General features: G+C 26.1%; 1 protein-coding gene across 4 annotated transcripts in view; it reads left to right on the plus strand.

Moving 5' to 3' along the window:
* LOC129952763 (synaptotagmin 1) overlaps positions 1 to 24,237 on the plus strand; it is a 57,779-nt gene extending 33,542 nt beyond the window's left edge. For 3 of the 4 annotated variants that reach the window (XM_056065576.1, XM_056065574.1, XM_056065577.1), the window contains 4 exons: positions 8,919 to 9,033; positions 11,753 to 11,886; positions 19,090 to 19,491; positions 21,448 to 24,237. In XM_056065576.1, the coding sequence (XP_055921551.1) occupies positions 8,919 to 9,033; positions 11,753 to 11,886; positions 19,090 to 19,296 (456 nt within the window). In that variant the 3' untranslated portion in view covers positions 19,297 to 19,491; positions 21,448 to 24,237. The remainder of the gene's footprint in view (positions 1 to 8,918; positions 9,034 to 11,752; positions 11,887 to 19,089; positions 19,492 to 21,447) is intronic. The other variant, XM_056065578.1, reaches the window with a different exon arrangement.
* Positions 24,238 to 24,478: the final 241 nt, after the last annotated feature.

Raw genomic sequence — 24,478 nt, forward strand, 5'->3', positions numbered from 1 at the left:
TTCTAAGAGTAAAATGAATGGTCTTAGGTTTCTTCATTATTATACTTCCTTGTAGTTTGTACATTCAAGGCAACAAGTTATAATTTTTGAAAAAACACTAAAAAGATAAAGTTCAAAGCAAAACTGCCTATTGATTATTTTGTTTTGGATGCTTAATATCAAAATTGATTGAAATTGATTAAATATATCAGCTCTAAGAGTCTTTGTTTTTCACATTGAATAGAAATGCTACTTCCAATGAATTTTCTTTTTCCTGAGATTAAAACTATTTTGAATGTAGATCTGCATTTTAAAGCTAGATTAGGTTTTATATACTCGTATATATACACATGCATAATTAAATCAATTCACACGCAAAATTCAATATTGAGTATATACTTTTTATACCAAAGTTTATTTAAAAGTAAAATTAGAGTTATTTTTTTTTAATAAAAATTAAAAAGCATCTTTCTTCTGGCCTTTGTGGAACGTTTGATAATTATTTTTTTTTAATGAAACCAGTTTGTTCATAAAACAAAACATTTTTTGAAACTCTCATTTAAATTATTTTTCAATAAAATTTTCTTAGAAGTTGCACACAATATTTTCTTATGCTCTGCTAGAAGTGAAATGATCGCTAAAAATTGTTTTCATATATATTATTTATTTTTTTGTTTTTTTTTTTATTTTCATTTAATTTGTATTAAACGAACAAAACAAACATTCAAATGCATTCTTTTCAATATTATATTTAATTCAATTCCAATTCGATTCACTCTAGTACTCGTGTATACATATTATATATAAATATATAATCAGTGCTAAACATCTTAACTGTTTTTTTTTAATTTTAGTTTTATTTTTATAATTTAAACATTTTTATATATATTACTTAACAACAAAAAAATATCATAACCACGACACATATTGTGTTATTAAATTTGAGTTACATTTTATAGTAAAAACATCCCTTTGTAGACAGTTGACAGTTTTTATTATTATGTGTTCCACAAACAATATTTATACAGTAAATCAGATTGAAACTATAATATTTAACAAAATTATACAAATTTTTTTTTTTCAAAATTCAAAATTTATACTTGTAAAGCAAAAAAACTTAACGAAATAAAAAAACACAACTATTCAACAACCAACACAAAGTCTCTCTATCTCTCTCACAAAATAGTACACTTTAAAATATTATAACATTTTAATTACTTTAATTTATTTTTGTTTACATTTTAGTTAATTTATTTATTTTTTCTTCCCACCCACTGTCAATCATTTTTAACTTCTGCTGTGCTTACGCCTGTGAATGGTTGTGTCTTCCATTACAATATAAACTAATAATTGAACAAATCTATCAGCAAAAATAATCTGGAATTTGAAATTAAACAAAATAAAATATCGCATTTTGTAAAAACAAAATACAAAAAATACTATTCTTTCAACAAAAAAAACAAGACTTGCATGCTTCGCTTCAAAATAAACATTTTTTTACTTAAAACCCATTTTCTTTATAAATTATATATATATCTTTGAAAACATGTAATAACATTTAAATATTTATATATCCTCTTTCTCATTATATATTATTCTTCAATTTTGTATAACTTAAAAAAAAACAAGCCATTATATATTTATATTTTCAAAATAAAAAATTTAATTTATAAATCAAATTTTAATCTTAGTTTTTGTTTTTTCTTTAATATTTAATTTTTTTTATATCGCTAACGAAACAAATTATCAATCAATCAATCCATATCTATTGCCAAAATTACCAATCAAAATTCTATCTCGCAAAACTATAATTCATCCACGTAAGTATACAAACAAAATCAATTTGAAAAAAAAAATATTCGTATATTCATACTGTGCTTGTAAAATTTTGAAATTCGTGTTTTACTTTTGATACAAACAAAAATATAATATAATTAATTGGTGTATTTCATGTATTTTTGAGATGTTGCTTGTTTTTTTGTTTTATAAATTATTTTGTTCTTAATGAATAACATGAAAATGTTATTTTGATATTCTGCAGTTAATTGTGTCATTCTGCTTGTGTCTTGCATCTTAATTTTTAGTAAAATAAATATTAAGTAAGCTTATTTCTTTAAGGATGATGTTAACTTCAATTTCACTACGAAAAAGTTGTAAGTTGTTTTATTGCACCCTTATTTCGAACCCTTGCCATAGACTTCACATTTTTTGTATGACTTTTTTCATGAATTAGAGCTGAAGATTCCACTTAAAAGTTTTGACAAAAATAAATTAATCGAAAATGTGAAGAAATAAATTTACGGTTTCGGTTGTGCATAGATGCATTGTGCTAAAGGAAACTCAACTTGAAAATAGCTTTAATAAAATTTATTTTTCGCTCCAAAACCTAACCTTGATTATTAATTTTGGAATTTCTGGATACACTATTCACTCTCTTTTCCCATTACTGTCACTTCTGAAGTACATGATGGACTATGGTCGACTTGTTGTCAAATTTTTAATGTCATACAAATAAAGTTTGTAACGTATTTTTTCGTATTATTTTACTTTATATTGAAAATAAGCAGTAAAGTCACGTGGAATATTTTGAATATTAAACATTTCAACCATTTAAACTTAATGTCTTGCTAAATGCTTCAAGAATGCTTCTAAGACGTAAATTACAAGAAATCTGAAGTTAACTGAATCCTCTGTTTTCAATGAGTTCTCAGAAATATAAAATAATTTAATAAGTTAGTCGAATGAAAAGAAAAACAACAAAAAATAAATAATTTCATTACTGCAATGTTTGACAGAGCTTCGATAAAACCCGGACATAAATACCTACTTAAAAATATAACTACTACTACATTGAACAACAACAACAAGTAAAGTTTTTTCTTAATTTTTTCTTATTCAAAAAAAAAACTAAAATTTTTAATAATATTAAAGTAGATTTATAGTCATATTTGCTCAAATAAATAATAAAATAAATTATTTTTTATTTGTTCAAATGGGCTTTAGTTTGAATACATTTTTGTTTTCTTTTTTAATAAATCTTTGGAAAGGTTTACACAAAATTTTACTTCTCTATTCTTCTATACACAATAATCATAACAAAATTGGTCAGAAGCGAAAACCAGCCAAGGGTTTAGTAATATAATAAAGTACATTTATTTATCGTAATATTTTAGGATTGTAAGTTAAATATAAAAATTGTAAATATGACATTCTAAACACAACCTTTAGGCTTGATTTATAAACAGAGTTTTTGAGTTATGTGCTTCTGTTTAAATAGATAATTACAGAAGAGGGTTGTAAATCAATATTTCCTATTCATATATATTTCACCTACTTCTAAGTGTTGTCTTATTAAAATAATTGCTGGTGTGCCCCAGGGCTTTGCTTTGTCTCAAACATTCTATAGACTACGATCAAGTAAAAGTCAGTTGTATTACTCCCTTTAAATACTTCATAAAAAGGGTAGTAAAATGAAATACATAATTATCGTCCCATCGCAAAACTGTCCGTCATCCCTTTGTTATTTGAGTCCATTATTTGCAAAGTTATATCGCTTAATTGTGCGTCTATAATTTGTGACAGTCAACAAGGTTTCTTTCATTTCAGTTCTTTTTGTTTAGATTCGTTTAAAAAACGGAAACAGGTTGACTGTGTCTTGACAGAATTCAGTAAGACCTTTGATAAATTGTGCCATAAAACGTTAAATTGCAAACTTAAATCCCAAGGCTTTAACGATAAATTTGTAAGTTGGGTTTCGCCGAACTTATAGAATAGATCATATAGCGTTGTTTTTAAGAACTGGCGTACCAAAAGGTAGCCACTTAGGACATTTACTGTTTACTTTGTACGTTAACGGCTTACCTTCTATTATAAAACCCTCATCTTTTTTAATTTACGCTGATGACATTAAATTGTTCAAACGTATTGGCTCACTTGACGACTGCTTACTCCTGTAAGATGATCTAAATAGTTTTCACGAATGTTGTTTTATAAATAAGCTTTTACTAAACATAGACAAATATAAATCAATGTGTTTTACACCCAAACAAAATGTTTTGACTTTCAATTATCAATTAGACTCTTCTTATTTGACTAAACTCTCTACTTTCTCTGACCTAGGTATTCTTGCCTCAAAATTAACTTTTACAAATCATTATGACTATATTTTTAAAAAAGCAAATAAGACACTCGGATTTATAAAACTGTTTTCACATTTCGCGACCCATATATTCTTTAACTTCTTTATATATCATTTTTAAGACCAATATTGGAATATGGCTGCATAATATGGGCTCCCTTATATTCAGTCCATATAAACAGAATAGAAGGAGTACAAAGAAGATTCATGCGCCTCTGTTTCTGCCCATGATCCAATATGCTCGAACTTCAACCTTCATTCATTGGCTCACGATCATAAATGTTCCATCGCTTTATAAACACAAAGAGTACATTCAGCTGTGCTTTATTATAAAATTAATCAATGGGTCAGTCATATCCCCATCAATTTTGAAACAGTTAAACTTTATTTATAGCCGTTCAAGAATTAGAAGCCAAGTTCCTTTACGTCCTATATCAAGCAGATCGAACAATGGCAAAAACAGTCAACTTAATTTCAGCTTACGAAAAGTATTACTTTTTGTTATATTCCGTAAGCGATGATTTTAAAAGTAAAACATTTAAAGTAATTTTTTTCAATACATCAGTTTAGCTTTTTGTTTGCAAAATGCTTAAAGCATTGCTAATCTATTAATCTAAGAAAAAAATTTATATTAGTCTTTAGTTCTAACGTTAGTTTGTTTAACGAATTCAATAAATAAATAAATAAACTTCAACTAGTATACTCGCGCTTCTAGAAATGCCTATCAGTTTACCCTTAAGTCCAACTTCCGTCGTCATGTGAAGATTTTCGTTCTCTAGCCGTACTACGTGAATGTGGAATGCCTTACCACACTCTGTCTTTTTCAGTCACATTCATTTTAAAGAATTCAAAATCAATGTATACCGACATCTCCTTCCAACCCATTCTTCTTTTCCTTTTGTTCACACTGTGTCTCTGACATATTAAATGTATTAAAAAGCCTTTGAGTGTGCCCCAATTATAAATAGAAAAAATTTCTAAATTCGTGACTTTTATTAAAAATTAAAAAATAAATTTAACTTACAATCCTATTTTTAAGAATTTTTTCCTCACGATATTCAATTAGAAAAGAAATACGCTTATTACTCTTTTTACTAATTTTAATCTTTGCTAATTAAAATAAAAAAAAACAACTCGTAAATAATATTTAATAACTTAAAATTATGAATGCTAAATTAGAGCTTTTATATACATTTTTCTCCCTTAAAAATAAATTTAAATTAAAAAAAAATTATCAACAACTTATCATAATTTCACATAATTCATAAAAATCTATTTCTTAGTTCTTTTTTCCTATAATAGTATTTTAAATATCACACAAAATATTTTACTAATTTTAAAGTCAGACATTAATTTCAATCAAGGATGATGATGATGGAAGTAATGTTTCTTAACAAAAATATTTACATAATATTATTGTTTTTATATACTTTGTTCCTACACTTTTATGTATAGAAAAACATAACATTTTTTATTTAAACAAAAATTGGTTAGATAAAACAGTAACAATTAAAAAATGGAGCTGGTTTGAGCTGGGTGTTTAGTGTTTAATAAAAGTGAGGTAAAAAAGAAACTCGTAATTTTACACTGAATTTTTGTTTTCCTTATTATTAATACTCTTGTTCTACTCAACGTATTTCATTCTACATGGTAAAATTTTAAATTATTTCTACTTATGTGTAGAAAATAAAAAAAATAAAAACATACAATATATTAAACTTTTTTTGTTTTTCAATCGAAGCTCTAATACGTTCAGTAAAAGTGCAAAAGCCTTTTTATTATAATTTCTTATCCTTTATTTTCTTATAAATTTTGTTAATTTATATAATATATGGAGTTTTATATTAAGTTTTGCGTTTATGATCGATGTTTACTTGAAAAATAATGAGTAGTCAATGTGTAATGAAGTACATCAAATATATATACAAAATATAAAAATATAATTATTAAAATATATATTATAATTATTGGTTATGTTAATTGAGTTAGCATTGATTGGTATTATTAAAATTAAACAAATATAATAATTAAACAAATATGCTTTAAACTGTTTTTTTAATTTTTATTTGAATTCGAAATTTAAAAAAATGTGGCGTATTTAGGAATTCCTCCTTTTAACACAATCAATTTCATAAACAGATTATTTTGAAGAAGTAACTGTTTCAAAAATGTTGGAACTTTTTTGTGTCTATTTTTCTTTAGCACTGGGAGATTTATCCGTGCTATTAACTTTGTACTTTTGTACCCATGGCATAATGGTTAGTGAGTTGGACTTTCGTGCCAGAGAAAATGGGTTCAATCCCTGCCTATGCTATCTAAAGTTTTTTTTCTCGTGTCTCCAAGAGTAATTCTTTTCATGAAAAGCGCTCTCTCTAATTAGCCGTTCGGATTCGGCTTAAAACTGTAGGTCCCCTTCATCCCTGACAACAGTACCCGCACACAGAAATTGTTGAGAGCTGTAAGTCACTATGCTCTGGCTCTTAAAAGACTGTTGCGCCACCCAACTTATTTATTTTTTTATTAACTTTGTGCAAACAACAGTGCGACAGGTGTTTGTTTGGACCACCTTTAAGTTTATTATCATTCCTTCTTAGGACCTTCGAAAAATTGATTGATATCCATCTTAGAAAAATATTGATATTGTTTTCATACCTAAGGCAACAATGCTCGCAAGTACACCTTAAAGATCTAAAAGCTATACGTTTATCACCATTTCCTCTTAGGACCTTAGAAAAATTGATTGAAGAATTCTAAATCGCAACATACCTGCCGTAAGATTAAATAAGTGGAAACGGCGTTACACACCCTAGTACCATCATCGAAAACTCCCTTCATTATAAGGAATACACTATGGTTGAAGGTGCTTTTAACAACATGGAAACATATGCAATAATATCTCTACACGCGGAGTGTTCACTTAAAGAGTTTATACATAAAATTCAGACCAGAAGAATAATTAACTCAGCACTAGAAGAGTTGCCAGCAGCGGTAAGCCTCAAGGAGGTGTTTTGTTGTCTCTCCTTTTTAGCCTGTAAGGCAATACAATTATGTCTGGTTGTGGACGCAACCTCGAACAACGCATACTTCGGTGTAAACTACAAAAAAAAACTTAGCAAAGTCAAACGTTTTGCTTGCCTATGTATGAGTGGACACTTTGTTCGACTCCAACTGCGGCACTGGACACCCTACTCCTTCTGACATCTCTAGATATTCACAGTAAACAAATAGCCGAAGCTCTGCCATTTGCCTCAAAGTTTCATGACTCTCCGTAATTCTTAATTATTAAGTATCAATTTCAAACAACACAAACTACAGCTTCCTCCAATTGAAGCTTCATAGCAGCTTCCAGAATTCTATACTTTCCTTGAGGAAATAGCTTGCATTCCTGTAAGACGAGTCACGGTAGCGAGCTTTTGACTATAAAAGAAATCTTGTAATGACTTAAAGAAAACGTGATATAACATCTGATATCCGAATTTTGTCAGACGGCAAAGCTGCCATTTGTTGGACTCTGTATAGACAAACTCTATAACCGAGGTTCATGTGGTAACGCAATAGGCCAACAACTGGCCTCAGTGTGTCCTAATCCAAGCCAGACAACCACTTCAACCTAACATAATCCATCCCGAGATTCTAAAGTTTGACATGTGACTAATAAGAAGACAAGCTCTTTTTTATAGCGTTATGTTTCTTTTTATATCGGTAAAAAACAAAGCTGCTATAAAAGCCTTCCACCTCAGTCATTAAAATACACTTCTGTACACTGTGGTGTGTTTTTACTTTTTTATGATTGCAAATTTGTTTTTATATTTTCTAAAAAAACGGCTTTAACAATATTGTGATAAAGAAACTCGTTGCTTATAGTATATAAAATCTTTCCAACAAATTACAAGTACTCTCGCCGTTTATAAGAATAAAACTAAAAAATTGCTTTAACGAAATTATCACAATATCGGGTTTTCATAAAAATGTCTTTCTTTTTGATATTCAACTTTTTTTTGTTGACTCCAAGTTTGCCGAGATTTAAAAATCCTTTTTGATGAAATCACAGGAAACGGATGCACCCCAAAGTTTGCCACTTTTTTACCAATTCACGTCAGTTTTTTCGTCCTTGAAAGTAAATTAAATTAGTTATGCATGCATACGCCACATTTTGCTTGAAGCATATAAATTAAAAAAGAAAAACTTAAATAATTTATATTTATTTTGTTGTGCCCTACATTAAATTATGATTTTTTTAATTTTAAAATGTTAAAGGCTTTAATCAAATAAAGTTCGAATTCCAACCCGTATGTTAATCATATTCGATGTTTATATATCTAAATATGTTTGTTGTCCTCGTATTTAAAAAAATAAAACTACCCAACAAATGGAAAAATAAATTCCAAACCAAAAGAGATAAAAAAAACAACACACAAAAATATGCGCGTTTTGCTATACCTAATATCCTTAATTATAAAATAATTAATAAACATAAATATAAATACAAAAATACCAAACTATATGCCTCCCTTTTAAATTAAATGTTGTGAATATTCAGACTGTTGTCAATGAGCAAATGTGCGTAAAAATCCTTAAAAAAATATATAAGTTTTTTTATGGAGTAGCTATAATATTATTATATTATATTAATAATAATTGTTTTAATGTAGAAATAAATGTGCAGCATATTAAATTATTATATACCTACTTAACAATATTAAAAAATACTGAACAATATTTTTGTACTAATTCTTCTCTTTTTCGTATTTTTTCCAATTTATTTGTTTTTTGAAAACTTCGAAAACCATCATCAAAACAGGAAAAGCTTGGTGACATCTGCTTCTCTCTGCGTTACGTACCGACTGCTGGAAAACTTACTGTCGTCATTCTGGAAGCTAAGAACTTGAAAAAGATGGACGTCGGTGGATTGTCTGGTAAAAATTTTAGTCGCCAAATCGACTTGAAAATCAACAATCCACATATCTACCATTTTTATTACATCAACTTCAATCATAATTTCATTTTGTGGATTGATAAATTTTCAAGTCGATTGGGAGATTTTATTATTTTTATTTTTTATTTTATTTTTTTTTAAATTTTCTTAGCATTAAACATCTAAAAAACTTTCTTAAAACAACACGAACAAATTATATAATATAATTATTATGTACGTGTGTATTTTTAAATATATATTTTTGGCACAAGAAACGGTCTTCTTACAATATTTATAATTATAGCCAATCGGTGAATTTTTCTATAATCTTATCTTAAACAAATCAAAATATCAACAACAACAAAATAGTCTCTTTAAAAAAAAAAACGTCTTGAAAAAATACAATTTTTTTGTGATATATTCATATGAGCAACATTTAAGAGAAATGAGCATTTTATCGACCGTCGTTTTGTAAAATAAAATATTTTATAATATTTTTTTTCGTATAACAAGCTTGCATTTTAAATTAACAATTTAAATAAAATAAATATTCATGCTATGAATTATTTAATATTTTTTTTAGTTAACATGCTTGAATTTTGTATAGCTATTGTAATATTGTGAATACATACTTTTGGTATAATCACAATGATCATTCTATTTTTTATTTCTTAAATAAATTTTTAACTTACCTAAGTCTTATACACGAAGGGGTCCCTACGAATGCCATTCTTTATATAAATAAAATTATTTTATTAAAGTGTTGCCTGTGAAAATATCAAACAAAGCTCTTCTAAGCTTTTACAAACAAACTCTAAATTTTGTTAAGTTTTTACTAAAAACAAAAACAAAACAAAAGAAAAAAAAAGTAATTTTATTATTTATTCATTTATTTCATTTTGGTTAAAGTTTTTATTTTAGTAAATTTAGATTTAATTAAAAAAATAAATCGCGTTTTTTTTTTGTTGACAAAAAAAAAATTTCAAATAAATTTTTAAGTATTTTAAATTGGCTTTGAGATTCTTTTTGTGGTTTTTTAAAAAATGTTGAGAAGGTGAAGAATTTTTTTAAAGATTTTTTATCCTATAACACAAATTTCACTTCAAGTTTCAAACAAAATTCAAACAAACAGTGAAAAATATTTCGATGTTATTTTAAATATCATAATTTTTGGGGCATCAATTAACTGTAATGTATATTTCCTTAAATATAGTACATTTCAAAAACTTTGTATGGTTTTGATTGCCCTAATTCAAATCTGACTCCAAAATCACTCTATCACCTTAAGTTTTTGAGTCATTATACTTTTTTAAAATTCTGTTTAAATTTAGAAAGCAGTTATTTCTATTATAATTATTGATAATTTTCTAATTCCATAACCCATATTTTCAATTAAGGAAGCAGTTTTTTCCAACATAATTATTGATAATTTTCTAATCTGTAAAAATCACTAAACCATTTATAAATAAAACTGTTTTCAACAGAAAAACGAAAAACGTTTTAAAGTTAGTTTTAATTTTGTTACAAATTCTTCGTATTATTAACAAGACATCCAAAATATAAGACTAATGTTGAAAGCGGACGTTTTCAAAAGAAGAAATCTAGATCAGATCCAAAAACTTTTTTAGTTTCTAAATTGAAGGTTTCTCAAATCCTACTATAAAGTCACAAAAGGACTTATAATTAATGGTAATTTCCATGTTTTAAGTTAAAAACTATGTACCTCAGCCTTTAAAACATTGTTTTTGGCTGTCTTTAACATTTTTAAAACATTTTGAGATGAGAGTTTGCTATCAATTTCAAAAACTATTTCGAGCCATCGTGTCAGGCTCCAATGAATTCCAGCAAAGAACTTTTTTGATAACTTTTTGTGCAGCCATCAGGGCCGTATGTTAACAAAATATCAGAATATTCTCTTCTAAGGCGTCAATCGTCTCAGTCTTATTTGCGTAGAAAAGCGACTTCACATCTTGGAGACCACACCACAGACCGACTACGTGACATAATGGCGCTCACCAAACGTTTCCTTCATTAAATCGATTGTTTCGTTGGGTCCGTGCTAACCAAACCATTATTTTGTTAGTTAATTTGCAAGATCGTTGTCTAGAGTAAGTCTGCTCATTATAAAATGGCTATCTGAACTGAGCATGTATCAAGTGACAGCTGTCATAAGGACTAACTCTGAAAAAAGTATTACCAGATTGAAAACTGTACATCTTAAGAACTTCAGTTATTTTCTAAAATAGCACTAAAAGGCTTATCAAAAAAATGACAAACCAAAATTCTGTAAAACGATGTATTAAAAGATATTAACTTCTGGCTTAAGATCTTGAGTAACAAAAGAGAGCTCTTGAAAACATAAAAACATTTTTTAAACCCCCAACAAGAATCTATGCAACATAATGTAAATATCCAAAAAATTAAAATTAACATTTTCTTTCAATTTTGATTATTTGTGTTAATTTTTTGTATCTATATTTTTTTTATAGAGAATTTGGAAAACTTAAAGTAACGTAAATTATTTTAAATTTAATAATAAAAAATAAAAAGTAAATATATATATTTTTTCTAATAAATACGAGTAAAGATTTTGAGAAATGAACAATTAAAAACGTAAATGGTAACAAAAAAAAAAGAAATTTGCAGAAAAACCAACAAAAAAAATTAGAAGTAAATTCGACAAAAAAACATATTTTGTTTTCTTTTTTTCTATTTTATAGATCCATATGTGAAAATTGCTATCATGCAAAATGGAAAACGTTTGAAAAAGAAGAAGACAAGTATCAAAAAATGCACCCTCAACCCTTACTACAATGAGTCGTTCTCATTTGAAGTTCCATTTGAACAAATACAAGTATGCGAGAATGTATTATACTATCCTATAACTAAATATTACTGTTTAATTAAAAAAAAAAAACAAAAAACCAAAAACCAAAAACCAGAAACCAAACAATAAAACAACTACTACTACTATTTTTACCAACCAAACTACAAACAATTACAACAAACAAACAATCCGTAATATATTTTTTGTATTGAACTACAAGCAAAAACCAAAACCCAAAAAACAATAAAATAAACAAATACAAAAAAAACCTTAATACCATATACCTAACTATATACAAAAATATATACTTACTACATATATTTTTATACATACCTCAAGTCAACACAATTTTTAAAGACAATTAAAATGGTTTTCACAACCAGTCTCAAAATATTTAAAAACTACAACTTCTACTACCAGTTTTTTTACAACTTACCAAAAAATATATACAGACACATCATAAGACTCTTAAAAAAATTCTACAAAATTCAAAGAAATAATTATACAAAACACCCCTCTCAAAAAAGATTTTGATACTTGAACACTGTCCCCCTTTTATCTGCCATCACCTCTCTCAGCATAAATGTTTTGTGTTGTATTTTTGTTGTAAACAATTGAGCAAACAAATAAAAACATACCAAGTACAAAAGCTGAGCCGTTGCACACAGTTTATAAAAACATAAATGTTCTTAACTTGTAAATAATATAATTATTATTATACCATAAAACAATAAATACTTAATTAATAATAATAATAATTTCTGTATACTTTCGAATATACAAAATATTATATGTTGCGATGTTGTTCTATATATTTGATATTCACCTGTATAAGTGCGCCCTTTAATTAATTAATTTTGTGTTGCTCACCACTCCCGCCCTTGACCCCTCAAAAAACAAAAATTGATTTAAATTCCATGTGAATGCATACGGCTCGTAGAAATGTTTTATTTCAATTCCCAGTACAAAAAAAAATTAAAATAATTAGTCATGCAACAAAAACCTTCAATTAAAATCTATACCTATGTATTGATTAATTTATTTATCCTTGTTTTGTTTAAATTGATGTTAAATGTTATGTTTATTTATATTTTTAATGATGTTTCTTTTTTATTGGCTGTTAGCTTCAATTGTGAGTGTATATTTTTTCTATTAGCAAAAAATTTTTAAGGGAACGAAATCAAAATTTTGAAAAACAAAATTCGTCCTTAAGTTAGGAATACTTAATTATTGCATATTCAATACGTTCATTTCATTCAAAATATTTATCTGGAATTTTATATTAAGTTAGGATAAAATATGACATAAAAGCAACATAATACTATTTCGTCTGTCAAAAAAATGACGACATTATGTCGTCACTCAAACAGCATTGAAGTTTAAATTTTGACAATCTTCCAAAGCAGACTGAATCTTTTTAGTAAAAGAGGAGGAACAAAAGCCCAAAACTTAAGCTCTCACATTGACGTCTGTCAACATTTTCAAAGTTTGTAAATTTGGTCCTTCGAGCCGTATATTTTTCATTATAGATCCTGAGACATTAAAAATGTAGGGTGACATCTCTGCCTTACACGTTAATATTCGGACCAGTTTATACCATTAAAGCTCCAACAATGTTAAAGGACTGACGTCTATCAATATTTTTGAAATTGACACATGCCTTTGTGGTTACTAAAAGATTCGAAATTTCTTCTGTCAGTATTTCTTAAAATTATTCGATTTAAATTAACATATTCCTCGCTTCTAAAAGTTTTGAGATTCCTTCTATAAAATTGATCATTCATTATAAAAAATGGTTGCAGTGTCGAAATGTTGACGTTTTTTCAATATGTGTGAATTTATTGACTTAAATGGATACATAACGAGTCTAAAAGAGCAAGACTTTAAACAAGAGTACAAGAAATTTTTTACAACATTCCAATCTTAAAAAAACTTATCGCTGTTGAAGAGTTGACATCTGTCAATATTTTTTTTTAAATTATGCGCTTAAAAATGAAACATGTCTCACTGGTTCCTAAAATTTTGAATATTGCTTCCGTTATATTGACGAACATAACAAGGAAATCATCAATCCAATCTCAAAAAGTAGTCACAGCCTCTTTTTGACAAAATAAAGGAACATTTTCTTAAAAACGTTAATATTCGGACCTATGCATCAAAAGTGACAGGGCATTATTTGATGATATTGACTGAAGTAAATATTTTCTGTGAAAAGAATTTTATTTTTAAGAACGCTTAGTGTCAATTTTGATTTTCGAAGTTCAGTTTTATGAAACAAACAAACAAAACAATAAAACTAATTCAATGAGAAAATGTCAATTTCTTCTAAGTGAAATGTTGTCTACCAACGAATGAGTGAAGGGCGTACATTTAATTTAATTATTTCAATAAAACTTCATTCTTTAAATTCAAAATTCTACACAATTTTGAAAAAATATACACTTATCAAGCTAAGAATAACTTCTAATTAAAAAACAAACATAATCATTAAAGCTGCCTTGTTTGAAGTAAATTTTATTATAGTTATTATATTGATGTTATTTTGAAAATGTAGTCGTTTAATGTGATATATTTTATATATATACAAAATCATGATTATTTTTTTTTTGTTTATTATTTCTAAACCAAAAAGCCTTACGTTTATATTTTATGTTTTTGCTTTCAAAAGAAATTTCAAAATAATATAAAAAAGGAAAAAATACAAAAATTTAAACATTTATATTTTTATAATCTTATAACTTCTATAGTTCTAATTCTAAATTCTAATAAAATATATTCACCAAAAGTTAAGTAGGTTTACACAAATGCCAAACAAAGTAAATAGTTGCAACAAAATATATTTGCCAAAGACTAAACAATTTGAACCCGCTTTCAATGTCTTGATATAGTTTTGAAAAAAAAAAGATAATCACTTCAAAATTTATTTAGACAAAAGAATATTCAACAAATTTAAAAAAACAAAAAACTTACAAATATTACAGTCATTATATGGTTGTCATCTTCTGCACAATGAAAAACTCTTCGTCCTTTATATCTGTCTCTATCTTCACTTTGTGTCTCTCTCTCTCTCCCTAAACTCTCTCTCAAACCCTGATCCTTATACAAAAACAATCAGCATCGCCTTGAAATATAAATTCGTCTTTAAGATTTTTTTCTCAATCGGTACGGCGTCAAAATTAACCCCGGGTTCATTATTTTGACACTGTCTTCTGATTTGGATACAATTGTATAGATACACATATAAATATCGTTATGAAACAAAATGATGAGGATTTCGATGTCAAATTCTACATTCAACATCTAAAAATATGTGTATTTCCTATACCCTGGACGTCGACCATCAATCGAAATTATGTAAAAAAATATCATTCGCTTTTAAGCTAAAACAAATTATACATTTTTTGAATCGAAAATTCCTTTAAAATATATAAATCCCCATCTAGAATCCTTACAGTACCGAAAATTAATCCAAAACCAACAAAATATATATACTCACAAAAACACACCATCTATTATACTCGTACCCACAATATTTTTTAAAATCCTTCAGAATAAAGGATGAGCTCATAAGATTTAAAAAAAAAAAAAATATATTTCAAAAGTTCAGAAAAAAGGCGATGACACCAACGAAATCACAAAACAGCATTATATAAAATATCGAAACTCCAAATCCAAAAGAAAACCATTTCTATACAAAATTTGACTTAAAAAAAATTTTAAAATTAAATATTAAAAAATATAAAATATATATATATACAATAGGATTGAATATTATACATTTTCGTCTACCAGTATTTAATGAACAATTGCTGTTCGTTATGTGTTCATCCTGTCATCTGTGTTTAGAATTTCATCAAAATATTTAAAAATAAAAACATCCTCATTTACATAATTTTCCTCACAAAAATATACATTTCATTCATATATATTTTTATATACATTCACTTTATATATATACGAACTCATTAAAAAAAAAATATTTGAAAAATATATAAACGGCTTACAATACAATTTAGTAACTTATGTAAATAAATAAAAAAATAAATTACTATAATTGTGCACCAAAAGTAGTCAAAACCTGCAAGTTCCCTCCGTCCACAGTAATTATTTTTATTATCACCAAAACTTTAGCATTTGCATGAATCACCAATTCACCAATTAAAGTAATAGCATCTGATGTTCACCAAAATCTCAAATTAAAAATTATGTTTTATTTACGTTTTTTTTTTTCAGAATTTAAACAGTGTTTAAAAATTAAAATATATTTTTGGACTATTTCAGATTTGGTTTTAGACAATATTGACTAATTTTCGAAAGCATTACTGAAATTCCATTCTTTAAAGTATTATTATAAATTTTAGCCAATTAATCTTAAATTTACATTTGTACATTTGTTTAAACTTTTATTACATCAGAACTAGAAAACCAAGACCATGTTCTCTAACTTTAGTGATCAGGTTCTTTGTCTATTAGCTAAATTCAACAGTGAAATTTTTCTCGCTTGTCATTTTTGACTTTTTGGAATTCACTAACATCTTAGAGTATCTTTTGTACCTTTTATGTTTTCTACCCATCTTCCAAATAACCAAATATTCCTGAAAGATTTTTTCCTTCGAATGAGTTCATTACCTTTCAACTTATTATTACTACAGTTGTCACATTGAGAAAGATATAGAATTTAATAAACTTTCAATTATAAAAATGAGCAGGTTTCTAGTATCTGATTGGCCAGATGCCAAAAAATGTTCTGCCAATCACAACTTTATTAGAAAGTTGACTGGAAATTAACTAAAGAAAAATCTTCGTTGCTATAAAGTCAAGTTCACCTATGTCAAAATTACAGCTAATCTTAATTTTGTATGTGTAAAAATTCTACAAATATATTGCAAAATATCGTTCACACGTCAATATTTAACGTGAACATGACAATGACAAGCATTCAAAATGTTTGTTCTGACGTTTGAGGTTAATGTATGCTAAATTGTCAATTAACATTAAAAGATTGATACTATTGTCTAGCTTTTTTACTTAAGTCTTATCAAAAATAAGGCTTCATAAGAATTTGTTTGCATAAATTAAATTATTCACATAATTTCAGTCAACTTTCAATTGACAGATTATACAAGTAAAGTAATGAGACAACTTTTGATATATTATTTCCTTGTAAACAAAGTATAGAGAAACTGTCATCCTTAGCTGCGTTCAAAGAAATTCTAATAAACAAGACCTTACATTTTTGCTTCAGCTATTTCTGAACGAAGCCATCAAAATACTTAACCTGAATACACACCAGAGCTGACAATTCTAAATTTGTATTATTTTTGACAATATTTTGAAATTGAACTCAAATAAAAATTTTGAAAACTTTGTCAACGATATCGATGGATTAATTTTTTTATTTCTCCCTGCAGCTAATCTATATTTCAAACCAAAACTAATGCACATAAATATGTACTTCAAAAACATTACATTTTATAATTGAAATTAAATCAACATTTTGTTTTCGATTCTTAAAATGTTTTTACCAAGAGAGAAATAATTCATAATAATATTTAACTCTCAAAAGTTTCCCTTACAAGCGATAACCATTGATTAATTACCAAAGGTTAGAAATCCTTAGCTGTCAAATACAAAAAATGTACATGCAAATTATGTTTTGGGGGTTTACAAAGCTTGAAAGATTACACATTCTATTCCTTCAGTTCTTCAATTGTTCAATTATTGGAATATTGGAGATATTAAGTTAGCACAAACATTTTCAAGAAATATCAAGTACATTTCCTACTCAAAAGCCAGTTCTAAGTTTTCAAGTGCTAAATACACAATAAAATAGATGGCTGCGTTCAATCTCGTGTAGAACAGGCTAGGTGGATAGGCGGATTTTTAGATACCTTATCTAACGTGCTAGAAAGCTAAATTGAGATAGCTGTCAAAAAAAACAACAAACACACAAATTTAAAGTTTGAGGTCCAAAATTATTGCAAAATAAAATGGTCAATGAAAAATGATAACCTTCCATCTGTTCTGTCAGATTACCATATGTACAAGAAATTCTTGGATACCTTTGGTTTTATATACTGTTAGCCCAGCTGTTTTAGATCATGTGTCATTTTATACGTAAAAGACTTACAAAATACCCTATCTATCTGAGATTGACAGAGCCAATAACAACTTAAATACTGCTGCCAACATATTGACAGAAGGCAGATTTGATTTGACGTATGATAGTCTGATCGCACCTTTACGTTGTTTTATTTTTAAAACTTCAAAATGTTGTGAAATAATTAAAAGCTAGAGATTATTGGTTCTCAGGGACTTCTCGTTGTTATAGAAAATGTAGGTTACTAATATATCCACTCTTTTATTTTCCTGGTTTTTGATTTTATTTCTTAAAAACGGTGTCAGAACCTAAGTTTTCCATTACTAGTTTAGTTAAGGTTAGGTTTTAATATTTAATGTTACATAATAATCAGTAGTTTAAGAATCTTCCTCCAGTAATGAATTCTTTGTTGTAAATCCCCTTTTACAGATTAAAGAACCAGAACCAAACGAGTAAAACTAGAAGCTTCATAATTTCTTTCCTGAAATAGTATTTAATTTAAAGTCCCAAATTTTCTATTTCTTAAAATTATATACATAATTCATAATTATTTTGGTGAACATTTTTGCTGTTAACTTACAAAGAAAAATTAAAAAACAATACCCAAAAATTCCACCAAAAAGTTCCTATAAAACCCGCCCTATAGCAACGTCATTTAAAAATTATTATTGTTTAGTTACTTGAAATTAAAAAAAAGTAGTTTATTAAAAATAAATAACTTTATTTTTAATATATTTCTAGATTTAAAAATTACATATATAATTATAATAATATTTGTAAAATTTTATATGTACCGCTTTTCTGTGTTGCCTGATGTTAAAAGCGTCTTACCTTCATTATATACCCTTTGAAAACAAATAAATATGAATGAATATTTATTCAACCAATAAAACACTCTTACTTAAAAAAATATAAACAATTTCATATTGAAAAACAAAAAGTACAACATCGTACTTTGGTTTTTGTTTTATAAAATTGTCTTATATTTTTTATAGTATATTCCTCCTTAATATAAAACTGATAAAACAAAAAATATGAATTGTTATGGTAAATTTTCCTATAATTTGTTTATTAATCAAAATTTCTTCTTTTTTTAACTCTTGACCAAAAACTACTAAATTGAAAATTAGAAAATTCAACTTGTGGTTACTGTTGTGGATTATGATCGTATTGGTACATCTGAGCCAATTGGAAGATGCATCCTTGGTTGCGCTGCTACTGGCACTGAATTACGACATTGGTCTGATATGTTGGCATCACCGCGACGGCCAATTGCTCAATGGCACACGCTTAAGGATCCTGAGGAGACCGATGCTCAACTAGCTGCAATGAAATAAGCAGTTTCTCATATAAGACCTAAAATATAATTATTAACAACAAAACAAAAAATAGTAAACATCACACATAAATTATAGGAAATGATGAGATATACCTAAAAGAAAAATGAAATGTTTTTAAAAAAATTACTTAAAAACAATTAAATGAGAATATATTAAATGTGTAATTAATGCAAGATGACATCAATGGAACAGGTAGATTAATTATTTTGTAATATTTGTGTGGGTGTTGTAATTTTGTTTTGAAAGAAAATCTTATTTATTTGTAGTTATAGTGATAAATGTTTTTAAAAATTAGCCGTGTTTTAGGTGATGGGTGTTAAAATCATATAAGTACAAAAACATCACATTTGAATGTCAAAAATGAGATTATTAACATTTTTTATTCACTCATATCAACAAAACACGGCTGATGATAGTTGTTTAGTTATCTGAAAAAATGGTTCAAACGAATGTCTTATACCTAAATACTGCCTTAAAATCAAAAATATAATTAATTATAATTTGCTAACTTTTGGAAAACCCATTTAACTCTTCTTTACACCAGTTGAAAAGAATTGATAACCAGCTAAACTTTCAAAATCAGAGCTTTTTAATTTCAGATATATGTAAGTAACAGTTGGGAAATTTGCTTTTGTTTTCCGGTCGTCTCCTTTTTGCACTTAATGCTATTTTGTCACATGTCACTTTTGAAGCTGTCATCTTCTGACATGCTTCAAAAAGGCATTGAAATGTTTATATAGAAGTAAGCAATTATTTAATTCCTTTTAAAAATTCTAGTTGTTGGTTGTATACGGGAAGTTATCTCATAGGAAGTAATTGCAATGGATTCGTTTTATCCAACTTAAACTATTGACATACATGTTGTCTTACAAATAATAACATCAAAAGATGTAAAAAGGATTTTCAAAATATTTTCAATTATAGCACTTTAAAAACAAAGTTAAAATTTCGGTTGATCTCAAATAGCTTACGAACCAATAACGCTAGCGGCTCCAATTAAATTTTATAGTATACATTGTAGGGTAACACAAAATTGGAAAAACAATTTTACTACCTCCAACATATTTGTATTCATGAAAGAATAACGTTTTGGACATTGACATTTTTTCAAGAGATTGAACAGACCTTGTTATTTAAAGTTTTGTCTTCTACCTTTTTCTAAAGTGTCAAAACAATGCAACGTATTCACTGGGTTACCCTAACCCATTTCGTACATCAATGTCAACGGATCCATTGCCACAACACATATCATGGATTCTATGGGTCAGCCCCTCTACATTTAAAACACTCACAAAAAGGGTGTCCGAATACGCTATCTATTTTAGATTGAACGCAACCAATAACAACGTGAATAGAAACGAGAAAATCGTGGATAACCCCAAATATCTCACGAACCAAAGTTGGTAAAAATTGTTTTTCAACTCGAATATATTGGCAACAATTTGCCTTCAAACTTATTTTGTCTTATAAGAAAATATTGTTTTTAACATTTAGTGAAGTTTTATTAAATTTAATTGTCAATTTTCTGATAAGAAATTAGAGACTACACAAAATTGTTTAAAACTAATGTTCGATTCGAATATTACGAGAATAGGTAAAGTTATTGACTCATTTACAAAACACAAAAGCGTATTAAAACAACAAAAAACTAATAAGATATGATTTTCGGCCCAGGTGTTATGAGAACAAAGCATGTTATTGACTTAAAATTATAGTACCTCAAACAAAATGTTGTTATTAATGTTTTGTTTAAGATTTAGACAGACGATCACGGATGGGAAGTTATGAAGGGTTGCATCCCAACCTATTTTTTAACATCAAATTCCTTTCAAGTTCTGTTGCAAATCTTGTTAGTTTTTGACAATGTGATTTTGATAACATTTCAAAACGTAGATTTTGAATGGTATTAGAATTCTACTGGCTGATTTCTATATAAAATTCAAGCCTTTGAGTATTGGGGGCAAATTACAGCTTGTTCCTCCAATTGAAATATGCCACACTTTGTCCTTAATAAAAAATATGTTGTTCTGAAATCCTTGTTTCAATTATAATTAACGTTTTGTTGCCTAAAGACATTCGTTAGATCCAATGATATATCATTTTTAACTTTCTACATATAATTCTAATGTCAAACTATTGATTTTAAAGTTCTAACAGATACCAGAAACATAAGAGAGGAACACACCAAAAAGAATCTCATTAAAGCTGAAAATAATAACAACAACATTAATACAGCAATCAACTGAAGAAGAAAATTCATCATTTCAAGAAAAACAACAACAAAACCCTATCAACAAAATCACAACAAAAAAATATGTCTCCTCATTTCTTCACTTCCGCATTATTTAAAAATAAAAATAAACTACAAAATTCAACATCACCGCAAAAACAACAAATTCATTCCCCCTCATAAAAATATGAAATTCCTAACATTTCCATTTTAATTATAAAACAAAAATTATATAAATTACAAATAAAAGAAGAAAAAACAAAAAAAGTATTTATTATTATTATTATTGTATTTTTAATAATATTTTAAATAAAATCAAAAAACAAAAATACAAAATTCGTTCAATATACAAACAAACAAAACTGAAGTGCAAACTGTTTTAGATTTGCTATAACAACAACAAAAATGTTTAAATTAAAATTAAAATCTTTAAAAAAAACCCAAAAACAAAAAAAACTTTAACTCTTTCCCAACAAAAAATACGAAAAATTAAATAAATAATTTAAAAAACAAAAAACATAAAAATTTAACAGAAAAAAAATCGACAAACATGTTTGCAGTTTATATTATTATTATTAATTATCATCATTACGACTGTTTATAATATTTAAAAAAAAATACAAAATTTATGTCTCTATTTATGCAAAAAAAACAGAGTTTAGAGTTGATTAGATAATATTTATAAATAATAAAAACAAAACATCGTAAACAAAAATCATTGCGAATCATTTAAACAAACAAAACCAGAAACTAACAACTTTAATACATTAACACTAAAACAACTCGCATATTAGTTTCATCCCATTTTTAACATAAAACAAAATTTTTAAAAAGTTTTATTTTGTTCTCCATTGTGAAATAAAATTTTCATTTGCAGTAAAATAATGTTAAATTTTTATTATATTCCAACAAAAAAAACAACAAATATTATTATAATTAAACTTAAGTAAAAAATAAATATTGAAAATAAAACTGTTATGTAAATTTTATTAATAATTGTGTAAGTATATTAAAAAATAAAAACAAAATAAAAATAAATAAATAAATTCAACTGTAAAAATTAGCAACACAACAAACAAAACAAAAAAAAGTACTAATATTATTATTATAAATATAAAAATAAAGTTAAACTTTATTCGTGATTTACTGAATATAAATATATATATCATTTTGCTAAGTTATCTTTTTTATTTATAAAACATAAATTAAATGAAATAATTGTTTGTTAAATATTTATGATTATAAACTTATGACAAATATTAAATAGAATATTATTTACTCTCATACTCCGTCTTGGTATTGTTGTATTAAAACTAGTTGAATTTGGAATTTAAATTTAAAAAAAAACTCCGTTAAATAAAATTAAAAACAAAAACTTAACAAAACAAACAATTTTTTTGAGTTATTTCTGGTATGAATGAAGGTTTGATTTCTTTTTTACTGTGGTTTTTGTTTGAATTTATTTAAAAATCAATGGCAAACAAAATATATAATATAATCCAACGATAAATATACTAATAGGTTTCATTCACTTAAATATCTTTTCTTTTTTTTTATTTATTACAAAAAAGTGCAATATTCATTATATACTTTTAGGGTCAGATAAAAATTATCGTGACTTAAAAATGTAATTCAATACAAACATTGTTTTTCAGTCAATAAAACTTGATTTTAAATCAAAATGGAGGCCTTCTTTATCTTTTATTTTTGGAAAAGAATCCTTCTTTCCACGTGATTTTAATCATTATTAATTAAGCTTCAACAAAAAAAAGCAATATCCTAAAAGAAGGCAATGAAAATTAATCGATTAGGTTCGAAGATTAACTAAGTGGTTTGAGGCACAGCTAATTTTTTTATAAATTATTTTATTTGTATATTTCAAGCTCTAAGCCTGCTTAGACCTTAAAACTTCTTCTTCCATTTAATACAAGTCAAACTTAAGAAACCAAAAGTTTGAATTCGAAACGGAAACTTTAATTTCCGCCATTCGATTTGATTTTTGACACGAAAAAATCACACAAATTTATTTAAATTTTTGTTAATTGCGTGAATTTTCTGTATATCTATTTCTATATACTACTGATTTCCTTATTCTCTATAATTAACATTTTATATGTATGTATTTAAAATTAAAAACAAAATATATATATAAAAATAATGAAATATTAAGAACAATAATAGCTATTACTTATTTATAAACAAAAAAAGACAAAACAAAAATTAAATATTATACACAATAATAATAAATTCTTTATATATATAAATAAATATATATATATATATATATTTAAAAAAATCAATCTTTTCTTAAGAGAAACCAAAAATAAAATTGAAAAATTAAAAATATTATATTGAGCAACAAAAAAAACAACAACCATAAAATATATATATATATAAAAAATTACCTAGATGTTTTGTCATGTATAAATATTATGAAATTAAGTTTAAATATTTAAAAAAAAACAACAAAATAATAACAAAAACAATGTAAGATGTCTCACAGAGTGTGTGTAGTTACGCGGCGGAAGACACACTTTACACGAATAATAACTAAACAAAATTATGTAAAATATATTTCACAAAAAAAGAAAAAATCAAGAATATACAAATGGGATAGAGTTTATTAAATGTAAAAAAATAAAACATAAATAAATACAAAGTATATATATATACAACAAATTTAAATAAAAATAAACTATATTCATGAACGCTTTTGGTTTTGTTTTATATATAATTTTTTGTTTTCAGTTTTAAAATTTCCAAACTTTTCCTTTTTTCTTTTTGTTTAAATTTTAGAAACAAGAAAATCCTACCTTAAAATTAAAAACTACACAAATTTATTTATAAATAATTTAACAAAGAAAAAAGAAAATTCGATCCGTAACTTCTTATACAAAAAAAAAACAAAACAAAACAAAAAATAGAACAAATAAATAAGAGATAAATATA

The sequence above is a fragment of the Eupeodes corollae genome, chromosome 3 (assembly GCF_945859685.1).
Source record: "Eupeodes corollae chromosome 3, idEupCoro1.1, whole genome shotgun sequence".
Taxonomy (NCBI): domain Eukaryota; kingdom Metazoa; phylum Arthropoda; class Insecta; order Diptera; family Syrphidae; genus Eupeodes; species Eupeodes corollae.